At 31.5% G+C, this 18659-nt stretch overlaps 2 protein-coding genes across 2 annotated transcripts; both read right to left on the minus strand.

The window, feature by feature from the left end:
* Positions 1 to 2372: 2372 nt before the first annotated feature.
* Positions 2373 to 9523, minus strand: LOC129285744 (kinesin-like protein KIN-14C). The gene is made up of 17 exons (XM_054921609.1): positions 9313 to 9523; positions 8788 to 9024; positions 8522 to 8666; positions 7961 to 8070; positions 7755 to 7874; positions 7370 to 7573; positions 6728 to 6937; positions 6535 to 6609; positions 6264 to 6410; positions 6044 to 6179; positions 5808 to 5917; positions 4972 to 5133; positions 4668 to 4891; positions 4271 to 4352; positions 4052 to 4156; positions 3792 to 3896; positions 2373 to 2863 (listed from the first exon to the last, which is right to left on the minus strand). Exons 1-17 carry the CDS (start codon positions 9355 to 9357, stop codon positions 2684 to 2686), a joined length of 2397 nt encoding a protein of 798 aa, XP_054777584.1. The 5' UTR covers positions 9358 to 9523; the 3' UTR covers positions 2373 to 2683.
* Positions 9524 to 12852: 3329 nt separating this feature from the next.
* Positions 12853 to 18402, minus strand: LOC129287303 (kinesin-like protein KIN-14C). Its single transcript, XM_054923517.1, has 11 exons — positions 18365 to 18402; positions 17773 to 17847; positions 17506 to 17631; positions 17279 to 17414; positions 17046 to 17155; positions 15872 to 16033; positions 15484 to 15707; positions 15068 to 15149; positions 14377 to 14481; positions 14169 to 14273; positions 12853 to 13154 (listed from the first exon to the last, which is right to left on the minus strand). The coding sequence occupies exons 3-11, from the start codon at positions 17629 to 17631 to the stop codon at positions 12993 to 12995; spliced, it is 1212 nt and encodes a 403-aa protein (XP_054779492.1). The 5' UTR covers positions 17773 to 17847; positions 18365 to 18402; the 3' UTR covers positions 12853 to 12992.
* Between the last annotated feature and the right edge of the window lie 257 nt (positions 18403 to 18659).

Consider the following 18659-nt stretch of genomic DNA (forward strand, 5'->3'; position numbering starts at 1 on the left):
AGTATCTTGTCCAAAAAATAAGAAAGTATGAGTGTTTTCAATGATATCGTAATTTTTCATACAAAATAATTAATTACTTAAAATTTCCATCCAATTATAAGTATTAAAATTTAATATGTAAATATAAAAAATTGTCTTTTCAATAAAAAAAAAAATATATATATATATATATAAAAAAATTTGTCTTGTAAATAAACTAAAGGAAAAATTAAAAAGCAAAAAGAAGGCCCAACTCCAAGAAAAGCAACCGGGCCAGGTTCAATTAATGAAACACTTTATGCCTATTGATGAAAATGGTCTGAGCTTTGGGCTTGGGTTTGATTCCCAATATGGGCAAGATTCAATTAATGAAACCAAAAGTGAGGCCCAACTCGGACAAAAGAAAATGGACCAGCACATTACAGGCAACCCGCTAAGCCATTTGATGAAAATGGTTGTGAGCATTGGGCTTGGCTTTGACTTCCAATATGGGCCGAGAGATAGCAATATTACTGCGTGTCCAATAAAATTGGAAGTGTGACACATATGCAAGAATGACATGCGCCAATCAAAAAGTAATAATTGGCCCTATGAAAGAATCCAAAGCCTCCCGGGGAACAATGGCGATGGCAAGGGTATGTTAGTTTAATTTTTATCTATTTATGGTTTTTTTATGGATTTAAATTTTCTTTGTTGAAATTTTCAAGGGGCAGCTAATAAACATTTTTTGAATACTCTTAAAATTTTTATTAAGGAGTATCGAATTTCTATTGTGATTTTTTTTTTTTAATAAAAGGGCAGATGTATTAATACTCAAAAGGAACTATACAAGGGAAACAAAGAAGACAAAATTACATCATGCTGCTAAAAACAGAGAAGGAGCATATAGAATGATTAACAATAGCTTTGATATGAGAGAGCACAGTATGAACATCAAAGTTCTCATCAGTGAATTAATATCCACAGCTTCCAACAAACAATGTTGATTCCTATCTTCCAAGACTTGTCGAGAGCAGGATTGTGCAAAATGAATGAGCCATGAGTCAGTTTCCTTACCCTAAAATTCAATGCACATATCAGAGGGTATTTCTATTGTGATTTTAGTTGAACCCCAGATATCAAAGAAAAGTGTCGATAAGTTTGCTAGACACGCAGGCAGGTTCTGAGTTCTCTCATAGACTTGAAGCTTGAGGGATTCTTGGGTGGTATTTGGATTTTATGGAACAATAATGTTAAAATTGATGTTCTCTTCAACCATAAACAATTCATTCATACACGTGTCATCACGATGATGGAGGGGAGGAGCTTTTTGTTAACCGCAATCTATGGCAAATTATTGCAGCTAAAAATTTTTAGTAATGATTTTAATGCCATTCTTAACAATGATGAGCGTATAGGTGGTGCTCATGCTGTTTCAACTATTTTTAATTGAGACTGGACTGCAAGATCTGGGATTCTGTGGGCCTAAGTTTACTTGGCAAAGAGGCGTGTTATTGCAACGTCTTGATCACACGATCGGCAATGTGCAACAAATTATTACTTTTAATAAATGATAGTGTGACATTTGCCTAAGATTAATTCTGATCACCATCCGTTAGTGGTACAACTCAAGTGGTGCAATAATTCACGGCATGGTAACTCTTTTTAAAGAACTTAAAAGAGTCGGGCCTAAAGGTTCTTTGATGCAAAATTTATCATTCTTTGCAAGCTTGACCTTCAAAAATAGTGTTTAAACAAGTGGTCTAAAGAACTTGACTTTCATTGACTACTTCAAAAATAAATGTTTTGATATTAATTAGAAATTTCTAATGACATAAATTTACTTCTTACTTGACCCTTTCAATTATTTTTTAAGGAAATTGTTATGAAAACACTTGGTAAAAATTTATTTCCAGATTATTAATTAATTAACTAGGAAGAAGGATAAGGATAATTAGGTATTAAAGATCAATTCCAAAGCTAATTACCCTTTCATAGATTTTTGTTGGTCTTTTAATCTTTGCTAATTTTTGTTTTTTAGATTGCATATTTAGTTTAAATTTCAATTTTAAAATCTCCCTTATATGGCATTCTAGAGTGATGGAAGAATGACGGAAAAGTCTTAAAAAAATTAATTAATTCAATTTGATCCTAAGTGCCAAATTTTAAAGATTTGTAAGTTTGACTCTCAATTTTAGTTAGAAAAACAAATTTATTTATTTTTTAACCATGTTAAAATTTAAAAAATAAATTATAATTCATCGTAATAAAATTACAAAATTGAAAACTGAACTTACAAATTAGTAGAGTTTAGTACTTAGGATCTAGGTTGAATTAATTAGTCTATTAATTTTGATCTCATTCCACAATGGATTGCTACTCAATAATTGTTACTCAACAAGAGGAGATATATGTTAAGTGAATTTCATACTCTTAATTATTTAACACGCTGCTCAAATAAACTGATTAATAATGTCAGCCAATCAATGCTAAATGATACAGACCCCGACTGGGAGGCTAAAGCCAAGCCTCCACCATCAAATACACACACTAGAGATTTTGGACTCTAGAATTCTTATGATTTTTCACAACACAGAACAATATCTTACTCTACAACAGAGTAAACTAGCACAAATCAGTATCATACTAAGTATAATAACAAGTCAAATTTTCCCCCAAAGAACAATTTCTTTGTTTTGCTACTATATCACCATTGCATTCTTCTTCAGCCATAGCTTAACCGAGAATCAAAAGACTTGGCGGATGTCTGACGCCTTGGAATACCAATTTCACAGGCATTGACTCTGGCAGCAAAACGGAGGGAGCAAAGTGACTCTCCAGAAGAGGAAGCATCAGGTGACACATTTACAAACATGAGTGTTTTCGAATCTCCTCCCAGACATGGCTGTAACTCATGGAACAGAGCAAAAAGTTCAATATAATGGAGGAGAGCATCATCATAAGAAGAAACAAGAAATTTAAACAAAAAAAATTCAGATAAGTATGAGGCAGAAATGTACTGATTAATTCTAACTTTATATAAGATTTTAATTTAGTCCTTTAATTTAATGAAGTTTCTTTTCAGTCCTTTAACACTAACACTTAGTCTCAAATGATACTTAATATGTCAACATTTGAGAATGTTCTATCAATATTAAAAAGTTTAGTGTCAACATTTTTTTGTTAATGAAATTAATAGTATTAGGATTAAAGGACTAAAAAACCACTTCATAAAGTTAAAGAGGTAGAATGAAACTTTATGTGAAATTAGAGAATTAAATGTGCACTGTCTTTACTAATATTGTCATCGTCACTATGTCTGTAGAAGTTGTAGGAAGCCACTCTACCTAAGTTTAAGGTTTATTTCAGGTGCCATGCAATTGCACCATATTACTAGTTTATTTTATTTAATATATTGGCTTGAAGTGTTTTTCTAGATCAAATGTTTCCTTCAAATTTATCATAGACTGAAGCTTTAGGAAATTGTTGATATGCATATTCCCAGTTTCCCACCCTTGTCAGTGCCATGCTTCTTCTTTTTGCCCCGGAAGAAAATATCTAGAAATTTAAGCCTAACGATGTACATGTGCTGGTAATAGCTGACGGCCTGTCTCATTTAAGCTTTAAGTAGCATTTTTATTCTGCCTAAACCAACAAAATCAACGTACCCAACACAACTCACCCTTAAATCAAAATGTGAATGTCTACATTAAACTAGATTTATCAAACGAGGCCAAACTACTCATTGGAAAACAAATTGTGATTATCAAATAAAAAGATGAAATTATTAATCTTTAATGCAAGATCAATTGGAAATTCATATTTTCACATACCTGGAGGAGGTATGTCAGTTTTGAATTCCTGAAAGGAACATGCTCTTCTTTCTTGGCCAAAGCAAATATGACATCACTCAAAGACGATAAACTTTTGTTGATAGCCTGAACAAAATGGCAAAATATGGTTAGTGATTCATTTAAGGCAATAATGTTATTCACTAATAACAAGAAGCCTTATCCCACTAAATGGAGTCAGTCACATAGAAATAATATTATTCATCATGAGTTCAAGTTCATGGTATGCAAGCAAAACAAACCTGGGTCTCCTTAAGTCGGTCCCCAGTTGCTCCACTCCTCGACAGTCTTTCACTTCCAGCCAAATCAATCAAATTTAAGACACCTTGCACTTGTTGTTCAGTATTCTACAAAACGAAGGACATCAATATAATACATCCACTTTTTGTGTGTGTGTGTGGGGTTGGGGGGGGGGGGAGACGGGAATAAACCCAGGTGCAGTATACTATGAAAGTACACACCTCATTAATTCCACATATCCGCAAAGTAAAGACAAAATGGCTTCTTGATGACTGTTCATTCATCTGTGTTCTTCCTACAGACCTAAAATAACAGAAGAATCCCATGCCATTAATATATAGAACAGTTGGTTAAATATTAAGGGTTATTTATATCTTAATCATATAAACTAATTTACTGAAAAAGAAACTTCCACGTATCAAGAAACTTGATTGTTCAATTTTGACCAGTTCAAAAATTAAAATAAATAAATAAAATCTTCATTTGACGTCGGAAAAGAACACGCAATTCACTAGTGCATTGATCCAGAAAGTTTATTCAATCCTAACTTCAGCATGCAAAATAAAAAGGAATAGGAGGATCTAGACATTCTATAATATAAACTAGAACAAATTATACCTGCATTGTGCAGCCTGTTGAAGAAGAGATGAAATCTCATTTACACTACAAACGTCCACAATAGTGAGGTCAGAAACATGCGTGTTTCCATTGGCATCATGTTTAATAGTGTACTGTTGCTTCCCAGGAACACCATTTTCAGTTCGCGTCTGATCAATCCCGCTAGACCGATTTGATGACAACAAATCACGAATGGTCTCATTATATATTTCTAGTATTGAAGCCTGTAAATATTTAACAAATTACGTCAAAAAATCAGTTTGTAGATGTAACCACATAATAATCAAAATAAAAATATATTGACCTGCATTTTGTACTTCCACCCCTGCTCTTTGAGGGCTTGACTAGTCTGGAAGATTTGTTCTAGAGAACGTGGTATCAATCCTTTCAAATCTGGGGCATCAGGCCTACCCATCATTGTATAAGTTTTGCCAGAACCTGTCTGACCATATGCAAATATGCATACCTAACATAACAAATCCAAGTCCCTATGTCAAATCACATCTAGTATATAGAAACACATGAAATGCAAGAGAAAGAAGATAAGGAAATGCATAGTAAAAGCTCAAAGGAACAAATAATATCTAGTGGCGTAACACTGTTCCATTTCAATGCTTGCTTTCCTGAATGAAAAGTAGACTTCTCTTTTTCGAGAGATAGATCCAACTTGGATATGTTGCTTAAGGCCACATAAACACCAACAATAGATAGCTTTCAAAAGCACTCAACTATAGCTATAAACAATGCCTCTCAAAATTCCAAGTGAGCTTAACCTCAAGCAAAAGTCCACAGTAAGTCATAAACTTTTAACTTGGAAAATTGACACTAAAACCATAGCCATTTATTCTGAACTAAGGAGACCAAACTCTAAGCATATTACGACAAAGTAATCATCTGAAAGACAATATCAACCAAATAAATTGACATCGTTCTTCTATAGTGCTAATTTGAAAATTATTGTCCGATTAAAACACAGATCCACAAATTAAATGCAACTTTATAGAACTATCTATCTTCAAAGACAATAGAAAGCACTCTTCATTCCACAATCTTACAACCGAGTCCTTCCAATTTGTTATAACCTTTCTAATGTATTCAATCCTACATAGCAAATAATAAACAAAGGAAAGTTAAAATCACCTTGTATCCATCAAGCGCACTTTGTACCAATTGTGATATTTCAGTGAAAACGTCTTGCTGAGTAGCTTCGTGATTAAAGACCTTGTCAAATGTAAAGGGATACTTTTGCCCTGTTGATCACCAAAGAACGAAATTTTTCTCGTATTCTCGTGTTGTAATTCAAGAAAGGATACACACTACATAAAACTTATGAGAGAAACAGCATCATAAAGGAGTTAAAAAGTAAACATTTATACCACTTTGTACTAATTCAATGCCTCGGCCAAGAGCTTCTGTTGATGTAGGATAAGAAACAACCATGTCTGTTCCAACACCATCTTCTGGCAGCAAAGGTCGCACTCGGCAAAACACGCGAATGTTCCCTTTAAGCTCCTAATATTGGGTGCCACTAAATTATTATTTAGAAATAAGAAGCAAAGATATTTTTTCCTTAATATCAGAAAAATGGAGTATTACAAGGATAGTGTTGTGTAATTTTTTCCTTAATTTCTCCCCCTCGATCACTTGGAACTCTCTATCAGCTAGACGATCTTGTAGTTCATGTATAAGTCTTCTCTGCTCTTCAAAACTTGTTCTTGTTTCTGAAACAGATAAATCTGCCATCTGACAGAAAGATAATAAATGCAATGAGCACTGCATGCATAAATTGCCTAAAACCATTCATAACTTTGGGAAGTTAAACAAAGTCAAGCAATTGTTTTCGCAACAAAAATACTAATTTCATTACCTTTACTTTCTCCTTTTCAGCAGCAAGCTGTTGCTGCAGTATATTTATTTGCTCTCTTTGAGAAGAACATGTATCCTGTAAAAGAAAGCCCACAATCTAGAAATCTAACCAGCATGGGAGTGCACACTAAATATATAGAACAAAAGAATATAATGACAAGAGCATTTAATCGTGGAGACAAAGCAAAACAAACCTCAACAGCATTTATTTTAATCGTCAGGTTGTCCAACTGTGCACAAGAATTCCCTGTAAATTCTTTATAGTACGCTACTTCATCAGTTAAAGCCTTTACTTGTGCCAACTGCCTATCACGATCATCCCTAATTAGCTTCAATTCTTCACGAAGACTATTCAACTCCTGTACTAGCCCATCTTTTTGCTTTGTAGCCTCTTCCATTGAAGCCTAAACAAAGATAACAAGAGAATGGAGAAAAACAACAAAAGAGACTTTCAAAGACATTTATAGTGAGGAGTAACAATAAGGAATTTATAATAATAGCATAATGGCATCTAGCTTATATCTCCAAAGCATCCACTCTCCAGAACCATTTATAATTACAACACATGAAAAGCATTTATTATTAAACAAGTTGAGGTTGCCACCAATCAACAAAAGGGCTTCAAGGCAAGCTAACAACGCAAAGCTCTGGTGGAACTACACTCTATCACCCCCAAGACCATAAATTCCAATGTCTCCACAGCACTTATCACGATTACATTATTTTCCACATAAAATAGGGGAAAACTGTAAAATTAAAACTCTTGATTGACAAAGCACTATACAAAGAAAACACGCAACGGCATAAGAGAATGTATATCTAGTACAATGACTTACTTTAACAGATGCCAACTGATCCTGCAATGCCTTGTTGTGACCTCTAACGTTTCTAAGGTTTTCAACAATGGTTGCTTTCTCCATTTCCAGTTTCTTATGTGATTCATTAGTTGATTCAAGTTCTGACTGGAGGCGACTATTATATTGTTGTAGACTCATATTATACTCTTGAGAACGCTTGTACAATTCATCATTTGAATTTGCCTGCAAAGCAACAATTTCAGAAACAGAGGCAAGGAAACAATATTGCTGTAACATGATCATGCTAGAGTCTAGAGTAGAATATACCAGGCAGGAATATTTTTTGGGCACAAAATGATTGTAACTCTAATATTCAACATGTAGATGTTTCTTGCTTAGATAATTATTTATCATTTTGCAGTACCTTCCGCTCAAGAACTAATTTCTCTTGCCGAACTTTCTCAAGCTCAGTCGAAAGGGAATCTTGCACTTTTTCAGCTGCACTTCTGGCTTCCTTTTCTTTTTCATGACATTCAATTGCTTCCTGATTATTAAACAACAAGGGATCATCAGGAAACAAGAAATTTTAATGAGCATTTAATCACCATGTTGTATGGCTAGCAATCTTACCCTCTTACACGACTCTTCCTTTGCAATTCTCTCTTCCAAAGAAGAAATTGTCTTTCTCATATCTGATATTGTCTCATTCAACTCCTCGATCTTATTTTTCATTTCAGTCTCTGAGAAAGTATTAATGTATGATGATTACGAAGTGTTCCGTTGAGAGAAATGTTAAATTATGAGTTGCAATAAAAAAATTAAGCCGTAAATACTTTGAAAATGTTCTTTAATGAAAACATAGTGCTTTATCTAGGGTAGCAAATAAATTGTCAGAACTTCTTAGAAAATATTAACATGAATATAAATGATAAACGACTCAATTCCCAACTGCTGGAGCCAAAACATAAGAAATCAGCTACACTGTTCGAAACAAACAAGGCAACAGTGTATATCTTTCTAATATTCTTTACTTCAGGCCATTGAAAAGAATATAAAATAAAAGAAAATGAAAAATGAATCCTTCCCTGTAGTAAAGTGAGCCAGCATAAGAGCAAGGATTTCAACTCCATATTTTCAGTGTATTGGAAACAACCTCAATTCTAGCCAACGCAGAGTTCAACTACAGCTCACCAGTATCAATGCACTTCTTCTCAGCAGATTCAAGTGCGGACTGAAGCTTTTCCTTTTCTTCGATATAGCCTTCTTCAAGTTTTTTAAACCACTTTACACAAAGCTTAAGCCGCTTAATAATATCTGCCATCTGCTCCATTTTTTTCTGCAAAATAAGTGGAAAAACAATGAAATAAACACAAAAGAAGACCCTAATGCCAAAAAATTGAAATCATTGGTTAGACATGGAGAACGAATTGGATAAAGATTCCATAAGATAAGGAAACCTTATTATCATATTGATTTGCCTTTTTCATCTTCTCATTCAATAAGGCCTCCACATCCTCTTTGGTGAACTCGACAATTCTACATTCTGAACCATCCGCACCGCCAACATCATTTGTTGTATTAGCTTCTGGCCCTTTGTTCACTGGGTTAAATGGCAGCCTTGCCCTGCCGGTGGTTCCCGGTCTATCCATCCTCCGACGTTTGTCAAGGGGGATTTCTTCAGCCGCTGCCTTTTTCTAATTCAACGCAAAATAAATAAAAAAATATTTAGTGCCCCAGTTCCTTCTTTTTTCTAGTTCAGAAAACAGAAAGTGCGAAAAGTCCTTTAGTAACATTAGAAACAAACAAGATTTGGAAGACTTTTGCTATCTTCGAAACATCTAAACAAAAAAGCAGACAGCAAAACTTACCTTTAGTCCAAGAAAAATGGGACAAAATGTTTATTCATTTCTCAGGTTTCTTCCCACGAAACCCTTAACCACCAAGCAAACCCACTAATACATGAACAATAAAAGAAGACTTACATGTGAGGGGCTATAAGGAGGCCTGTTCTGGTTCCTAGAAGCCATATCTGGCTTCGCAGAATGGCGATTTCCGCAGAATCTCTTTGAACCGTGCCTGATTTGGGATTCTAGGGTTCACAGTTCTCACAAACAAAAGGAGAGCAAAAGAAAGAAGCTAAGGAAAGGAATGAAGTAGCCGTGAGGAATGGAGAGCGTAAAATTTGAATTTGGATGCGCCTCTGATTCGAATCTGAAAGTTAAACCGGAATTTTAAAAATAAATAAATAAACAAAGCGGTTCGGCGTCGGGCTCCGGTTCAAATTTGAAAACAACGGTCATCTCTATTATTGATAAATATTAAATTAAATTAAATTAAAGTCCTATCATAGCACAGGAGAGCAAAATTCAAAATGCCGATGGGGTCTTGTTGACAAAATAAAATCTCTGTGCATAGCTTGGTTCAAACATTTGAGTAGGTCAAATTAATTCACAGATTATATGAAGATATAATATAATTAATTATTTTCATTGGGATAAATTTAAATGCCAAGTCTTATGAAAGTAAATATTTAAATTTTTTTTTGATAATGCATAAGGAAATATTAAATATGTGCTTGGGCTAAAATATAATTTTTGTGTTTAGGCTAAAATCTTATTTGCTGGGTTGGCCAAAAAAATCTTATTATTCAGCTCAAGTCCATCTAAATCTTCTAGGAGGAGTGAGATTGCAACAGCGAATGAATTTCATATATTAAAAAAATAAAAAAACACTATTTTTAGTTCATATACTTTACTTAAATTCCTTCACTTTATTTTTATTATTTTAAGTTTTTACACTTTTGTCCATTTATAACATTGGTCCTTATATTTTTCAAGAAACGTTGATGTGGCTCAAACATTTTAAATAATGCTAACATATCAATTCATATCGTTAATTATTTCCTTATGTGTTAAACTGATGCTGACATGGAAATTTTTAATAAGCAAAATTTTAAAAAAAAATCTACATCAAATGAAATAAAAAGGTTGATCTAAACTCTTTAAATGATTAGAAAAACACACAAATTCCATGTAGATTCTTTTAAAAAAATTGCTTATTAAAATTTCTAAGTTTATCAATTTGACATGCACACACAAAATTAACAATTTTAATTGATATGTTAGTATTATTAACACCATTTATGTTACATCAATGTCTTTTTAAAAATATAAGACTAATGTTATAAACAACGAAAAGTATAGAGATCTGAACATCAAAAATAAAATGTAAAAATCTATATCAAAACTCAAACAAAGTGCAGAGATTAAAAATAATATTTTTTAAAAAAAAAATCATGCATCACTTCAACAGAAGGCAAGAGTGATGAAGTTTTCCATAAGAGGGTGCATGATGATAGAAACTTAAGGCAACCACTTTTTTTTTTTTTAACTCTCTTTTGAAATGTTTTAATATATGTTTTCATGAAGAGTGGAGAAAATTTTGAGAATAATTGCAAATAATGACCTTAAAAAATTAGAATGTAGAGTCAAGAGAAATGTTACTTTTTGCCTATAAAAGAGAAGGCAAGACACAAATACGAGAACCTCTCCAACCCCTCCAATAATACTCTAATCAATTCAACACTTCGTCTGATTAAACTAGACACTTTCTTTTGTAGCATTAGATGTGGTTCCCTCACATCAGAATGCATCAAGTAGAGAGTAATGAGCCTCTAACAATTAGTAGAGCAACAACTTCCAATCCAACAATATTACAATAATATCACCCCTTTAGTGTTGTTCTTTTAGTTTCCATCTAACATTTTCTATAATTTCTTTAATATTAGTATCAATATCATGTTTGATCTCACAATGCAACTCTTCCGCTTTTTTTCATTTTTATTTCTTTATTTTTAAATACTTGTATTTGGAAAAATTATAATAAAGGATCCCAAAAACATTGTTTGATTTAAAATTAAGGATATAGTATGGTTTGAAGATACACTTCTGTACCATGCCAACACACCAGAGAACACGACAAACACTATGCTTAGAATTGTAAAACCTCAACTTGATTCCAAAAATTTGGGACTTGATTTTTATCTACTCCACATCCATTACAACTATATGACATGTGAAATTATTCCCACTCAATCGATAGCATAACTCAATTGTAAGTTTTAAAAAATAAGTTATAAATATTAAACATTTTAATTATAAGCATTAACCCAATATTTGGCTAACAAGATAAAATATGGAAATAAGTAGTTCATAATGAAAAAAGAAGAAGAAAGCACGTTTAAAACTCCAAAAAGAAAAAAAAAAGAAAAAAATCACATTTAAGTCTTGCAAAAGAAAATTTATTATTTAAAGATCTCGTGAATTTCACAAAATACTTTCAAGTTTTAAATTCTATATTTTAATAATTTGACTAAGGGTATTAATAACTTTACAACGACTATTTATAATTTATAAAAAAATGACAAATTCTTTCAATAAAGCCTAAATGTAATTTTTTCAAAAAAAAATGTCATTTTGCCAATAAAATGATATTTGGTTTTCTGGTCTTTTTTTTAAAAAAAAATTGCCTCTAAAAACTCAAAAGTCAAACCCAGATTAACTTGAAGCATTAACCCTTTGTCGTCATGAATTGTAAACGATAGTAAATAATGCAAGATGAATTGGTTTATAACTCAATTTCACACCATATATTGTCGATCATCTTCAACGAACTATGGTAATAAAAATATGTTTGTACTTAAAAATTTTCAACTAATCATGTAAAATTTATAACTCAAGTGTTTATGATTTTGTTGATTTTTATTTATGAATAATTATTTTAAAAAGTCTTTGTATGCGATTCTCCCTTTAAAAAATATGATATTTTTTATGATATAATTTATGGTTTTTTTTTGGGGGGGGGGGGGAGAACTTAGCCCCTAAAAGACTTTCTATGATAAAAGAATCCTGTGGAAAATTTGCTACCGGGGCACATTTCTGTTTTTCCTGAAATTATTGGTCTACTTTAGTTGTTAATGATTTATGTATTAAAAATTCACTAAATGTAAGCTTTAAATATTTTCCATTTTCATTTTTAAAATATAAGTTTATTACGTTAATATAAATTAATATAGATATACTTATCATTTTTTAAATTAAGTACATATTTACTCCTTTAATTTTACATAATATTTCAATTTAATTCCTTAACTTTATAAAATGTCTTTGTATTCAATTAATCTTGACATTGTTAGTTTTATTCTAATAAATTTTTATATTAAACTTTAAAATATTGACAAAATATTTTAAAGTGTTAACATATTAAGTTTAATTTTTTCAAAATAATAATGATTGACACCAAAAATAATTATTTAAAATTAAAGATATTAGGGTTAAAAGACTAAAAAAATATTTTACAAAATTAAAGGACTAAATTAAAACATTATATAAAGTTAAAGGACTAAAAATATACTTTAACCTTAAATTAAAAAAATTAATAATAAAATATAGAACCTAATAAAAAATCCCTCTAACTTTTTTTTGGCCTCTAACTAATCATTAAAATCGATCATAATCTTTAAATCATCACTTTATCAAATTAAGGTAAAATATAAAACATACAAAAAAGACATGGGATTCACAAGTATGAATCTTTTTTTTTTATTCTTTTAATGTTTATTCATACTCATTAATTAATTCTTCAGCCATAGCTCATCCGAGAATCAAAAAGATGACTTGGAGGATGTGTGACGCCTTGGAATGCCAATATCACAAGCATTGACTTTGGAAGCAAAACGAAGAGAGCAAAGTGACTCTCCAGCAGAAGAAGCATCAGGTGACACATTCACAAACATCAATGTTTTTGAATCTCCTCCTAGACATGGCTGCAGAGTGCAATGCATGGAACAAATAACAGAGCATCATCATAAGAACAACTAAACTTTCTGAAACGATAGATGAAGTTAAATAAAAATAACATTGCTTAATGTTAGAGATAAAAAATATCGCTTTAGTTGAATCTTATTTTATACTTTTTAAGTATAAGTTCATGAATGTCATAATAAATACTACAAGAGTAAAATTTAGGGATAATATAATTTTTTGCTCCTAAACTTTCTCTCAATTATCGATTCAATTATTAAATTTTCACTTAGTAAAACTTAGCTTTTGTAGTTTATTGAATTAAAGAATTATAGATATTTAGTTGTACCAAGTCAATATATATATATATATATATAAGGATTGAGTTGTTTAAAGTCAAAAAATTATGAGAATTGAGTTGTTTTGAGTTAAAGTTGAAGGACTAAATTAAAAATTGAAAATAAATTCAGGAACCAAAATTTATTTAGACTGCATTTAGCAAGTTACTTCCATAATTGTGAGAAAAACATGAGGCTTAACTTCTCAAGAAGTTGCCAACTAATTCATATTCAAGTTGGTCCATCTCCTAATTACATAAGGCTAGAGCTTATGGTTACTTCTATTTTATTTATATTTATTATTAAGCTCAATTCTATCTAATGTGTCAACTTGCAATGGACATCCTAGCAATTTCCTTCTAAGTGTGAGGTCCATTAACTTTTCATATTTAAGACACAACAAACACAGAATTAGGGGCAATCTCATTTTTATTTTTCCAAATAGCCTAGACTCAAGCCTATTTAAATAAACAGACCAAACATTATTAGAAATATCAAGAGACTAATATTTTTTTTGCTTCGAGAGTAGTTTGAGAATGTTGTGGTAATTTTGAAAAAATCAAGATTCGTAAATAATTTTAACCACCTTCTAAATTGATATGAACATACGATTATATTAAAAATGCCTTATAAATATGACGGAATAGAGTAATAATAACTAACGCAACAAATCATTCATGATTTTGTAGTTTAACTTGCCTGGAGAAGGTAGGTCAATTTTGAATTCCTGAAAGGAATATGCTCTTCTTTCTTGGCCAAAGCAGATATGACATCACTCAAAGACGATAAGCTTTTGATGATAGCCTAAGCAAAATGTCAAAACATCATCACTGATAATTCATTTAAGTAAATAAAGTTATTCACTATGTTCTCAAAAGTTCATGGAATACAAGAAATAATATTGAACCTGTGTTTCCTTAAGTCGGTCCCCTGTTGCCTCACTCCTTGATAGTCTTTCACTTCCAGCCAAATCAATCAAATTTAAGACACTTTGCACTTGTTGTTCTGTATTCTACGAAGGAAAGGGCATCAATGCATCAAATAAGAGAGAGAGTACAATACTCTCTTTTGGTCTCTTTGTTTTTTCAAAAGCTTTAAGTAAGTTGGGTTTTAGAAGCGCATTAAGGCCAAGACTTAGCTAAAAAAAATACTAACCAAAGTATTTACAAATCTCCACTGACAAAATTGCCACATTAATAATGATATTGAACTCATATCTTCATGTGATGTCGTTTAACTCAGTAACTCCTTACCAATTAGACATTTTTATTGGCTGCCTTTGATCCTTTTTATTGAAACCTTTTGGGAGGTTTGTCTTGGACGTTTTATAAAGCTTTCTATAAATTGTCTATTACATAAATTATTATCTTTTTTTGACAAAACTTCCCTTAATTATATTTATTAATTAATTAGGTCAAAGAGATTAAGAGAACGGGTCTCATAATTGTAAGGGTAATTACTTCTAGAAGAATAACACAAATGGATTAATATAATTTGTGTAACAGACTATTTAGAAGGTTTTATAAATTCCACTAACAAAACTAATTAAATTCCTTAGTTTTTGTAATGTGCAATGAATGTATTATGAAAGTATGTACCTCATTGATCCCAAATATCCGCAAAGTAAAGACAAAATGGCTTCTTGATGACTGTTCATTCATCTGAGTCCTTCCTACCGACCTAAAACAACAAAAGGTAATGTCAAGAGATTAATACAGAGAACAAACAACAATAATTTAAATATGAAGGTTGTAGTGCGTTCTAAACCATAACAGTATTATTTATGTATAAAAATATATTTGCTAGCTCTACTACAAAAATAGCTTTAAGAAGCACTCTTGTCAGAGCAGTTATAAAAAAGCTAGAATAAAGCAAAACAAAACCAAATTAGAGCATGCAGTTTACTGGTTCATTGTTTGTGAAAGTTCATTCAATCTTAACTTCATCAAGCAAAATAGAAATGAACAAGAGAATCTAGACATTCCACAATATAAACCAACTGAACAAGCTGTACCTGCATTGTGCAGCATGTTGAAGGAGAGATGAAATCTCATTTACACTAGAAACATCTATAATAGTGAGGTCAGAAACATGTGTATTTCCATTGGCATCATGTTTAATAGTGTATTGTTGCTTCCCATGAGCACCATTTTCCTTTCGTGTTTGATCAATCCCACTTGGACGATTTGATGACAACAAATCTCGAATGGTCTCATTATAAATTTCTAGTATCGAAGCCTATAAACAGGTGACAAACTATGTCACAATTTCAGTTTGTAGATGTAAATACGCATGATACAACAATAGCAAGCTTATCCCACTGCATGGGATCGGCTCAGCTGCATAGATTATATTATGTAATTGAAGCTACATGATAATCAAAATAAAATGGTATTATTAACCTGCATTTTGTACTTCCATCCTTGATCTTTGAGGGCTTGAGTAGCTTGGAAGATCTGTTCTAAAGAACGTGGGATCAATCCTTTCAAATCTGGGGTATCATGCTCACCCATCATTGTATAAGTTTTGCCAGAACCTGTCTGGCCATATGCAAATATGCATACCTAACATAGCAAGACCAAGTACCTATGTCAAATCACATATAGCATATGGAAACATAATATATAATGAATTGCAAGAGAAAGAAGATTAAAAAAATGCATAGCATAAACACATACCAGAGTTTATCTTGACAGGTTCAATGAATTTTTTTTTACGACTGATCTAATCACAATTTGACTACAATATTAACCATTAACTCTTGAACTAGTTTCTTGATGGATTTAATAATCAATCCAATTCTCAGTACGTTGAATGAAATATTAGAGAAAGAAGATAAAAATTTTAAAACAAAAACGCATAGTAAAAATTTGAGGAACCAATGATCCTTTCCATTTCTATGCTTTCTTTCTTGAATGAAAAGGCATAGACTTGTCTTTTGCAAGAGATAGATCCAACTTGGATAATTAAATTAATTAAGGCCACATAAACACCAAGGGGGTCTCTTTCCATTGTACTCAAACTATAGCTACAATGCCTCTAAAGAATCCAAGCACAAATCCAATGTCCGTGGTAAGTGATAACATTTAACTTAGAAAAATGAATGGAATTAAAAGTGTAGCTTTTTATTCAGACCAACGAGGCAAAATAGCAACCAAATCAATTGACAACATGCTTCTAAAGTACTAAGTTAAAATTTGTTATCCCATTAAAATACAACTTTATGGATCCATTTGTTTCCAAAAGGCCAATAAAGAAGGGGGGAAAAACTCTTTTGTCTTCAATCTTATTTGCAAGTGGCAAATACTCCCGTCAGTCTTTACTATAACTACCTTCCTCGTGATCCATAATAGAAGACCTTTTGTCTAAAGCGTTTATTGTTTCCTTTAACTAGCACTAATTAATTAATTAAACGACCTCATCTAGTTAATGAATTATATTGACGATAATTTTAAAATTTTACAACAATTAACTAATTTTAAAAAACTTTCTTAATCTATGCCAAGTTGTTAACATGTGCCTATGAAAAGAACGTAACATGAAAGAGTTATAGACAATGGACAGATTCAAAATCACCTTGTACCCATCAAGCACACTTTGTACCAATTGTGATATTTCAATGAAAACGTCTTGTTGAGAAGCCTCATGATTGAAGACCTTATCAAATGTAAAATGATATGTTTGCCCTGTTGATCATAAAAGAATGAAATTATATTCTTGAATTCTCATGTTATAGTTAAAAAAAATACATTTATACAATACATAAAACTAATATGAGAAATAGCAGATGACCTAGTAAGTGCTCATACCACTTTGGACCAATTCAATGCGACGTCCAGGAGCTTCCATTGATGTTGGATAAGAAACAACCATTTCTGTTCCAAAACCATCTTCTTGTAGCAAAGGTCGAACTCGGCAAAACACACGAATGTTCCCTTTGAGCTCCTAACATTGGATGCCACAAAATTATTATTTACAGATAAGAAATAGAAAAACTTTTTTTTAATCCTTAATGTCAGAGGAAAAGGAGTATTACAAGGATACTGTTGTGTAAATTTTTCCTCAATTTCTCTCCCTCAATCACTTGGAATTCTAGTTCCTTTATAAATTTTTTCTGCGCCTCAAGATTTGTTTTTGTTTCTGAAGCAGATAAGTTGGCCATCTGACAAAAATTAAAAACATAATAATAAATGCAATTAGTACTACATACATAAATTGCCTCAAAAGTTCATTACTTGGGGATTTTTAACAAAATTAAGCAATTATTTTAGCAGGGAAAAAATATATATATTTGCTTGCTTACCTTTGATTTCTCCTTTTCATCAGCTAGACATTGCTGTAATGTATTTATTTGCTCTTTCTGAGAAGAACATGTTTTCTACAAAAGAAAGCCCACAATATTGAGTGCATAACGTGCATAGTGCAAAGGATGATACTCTCCCTAATCCCATTATAGGTCAATTCCAACACACTTTACCAAAATCAAGAAAAATTAAAGTTCATCTTTAAAAATTTAATAAGTTTTCAACTTTATCTCTGTTAAATACACTCCATCTATCTCAGTTCATAAAATACTTTTGAAGTTAATTTGGTACTCCAAAATATAAAATATTTTGACAAAATTAAAGTCTTGTTAATAATACTTGTTCCATTAATATTACCCTTCCCTCTTTATCATATATATCTCTCTATTTAATATTTCATAAATAAAATGCCTTATAAATAGAATAAAGAAATTTATAGTTTTGTTAATTATACTTGTTTCATCAATTTTACTGACATGCATGAAGTCAATAAAATACCTTATAAATAGAATAAAGAAATTCTTATCGCTCTGCCTTATAAATAGGTCTAATGAAGTAATATCAAAAGTGTAGAGACAAGGCAAAACAAACCTCAAGTTCATCCAATTGTCTATCACGATCATACCTAATTTGTTCCAATTCTTTAAGGAGACAATAATTGGCAAAACAAAGCAACGGTACTAGGACATCTTTTTGCTTTATAGCATCTTCCATTGAAGCCTGACAGATAAAGATAACAAGGGATAAAAGGAAAAGGGCAACAAAAGAGACTATTAATTAATACATTTATATTGATTAGTGACAATAATTAAGGAATTTATAATAAGATAGCATCAAGCTAATATCTCTAAAGTATATATCCTCGCTTGAAAACTACTTACAATTA

This window comes from Prosopis cineraria, unplaced genomic scaffold (genome assembly GCF_029017545.1).
Source record: "Prosopis cineraria cultivar Desert tree isolate PC_DT_omini unplaced genomic scaffold, ASM2901754v1 PC11, whole genome shotgun sequence".
Taxonomy (NCBI): Eukaryota; Viridiplantae; Streptophyta; class Magnoliopsida; order Fabales; family Fabaceae; genus Prosopis; species Prosopis cineraria.

What these genes read in the sequence shown, in the direction of transcription:
- LOC129287303 (XM_054923517.1), bottom strand. Translation starts at nt 17,631, where the DNA reads ATGGCCAACTTATCTGCTTCAGAAACAAAAACAAATCTTGAGGCGCAG. An exon ending in GATGGAAGTACAAAATGCAG is followed by an intron (nt 15,708 to 15,871) that starts GTTAATAATACC and finishes ACCTGTTTATAG; the next exon opens with GCTTCGATACTAGAAATTTA. An exon ending in CAACATGCTGCACAATGCAG is followed by an intron (nt 15,150 to 15,483) that starts GTACAGCTTGTT and finishes TTGTTGTTTTAG; the next exon opens with GTCGGTAGGAAGGACTCAGA.
- LOC129285744 (XM_054921609.1), bottom strand. Translation starts at nt 9,357, where the DNA reads ATGGCTTCTAGGAACCAGAACAGGCCTCCTTATAGCCCCTCACAT. An exon ending in ATCAGTTGGCATCTGTTAAA is followed by an intron (nt 6,938 to 7,369) that starts GTAAGTCATTGT and finishes ATCTTTGTTTAG; the next exon opens with GCTTCAATGGAAGAGGCTAC. An exon ending in GGATATGTGGAATTAATGAG is followed by an intron (nt 4,157 to 4,270) that starts GTGTGTACTTTC and finishes TTCGTTTTGTAG; the next exon opens with AATACTGAACAACAAGTGCA.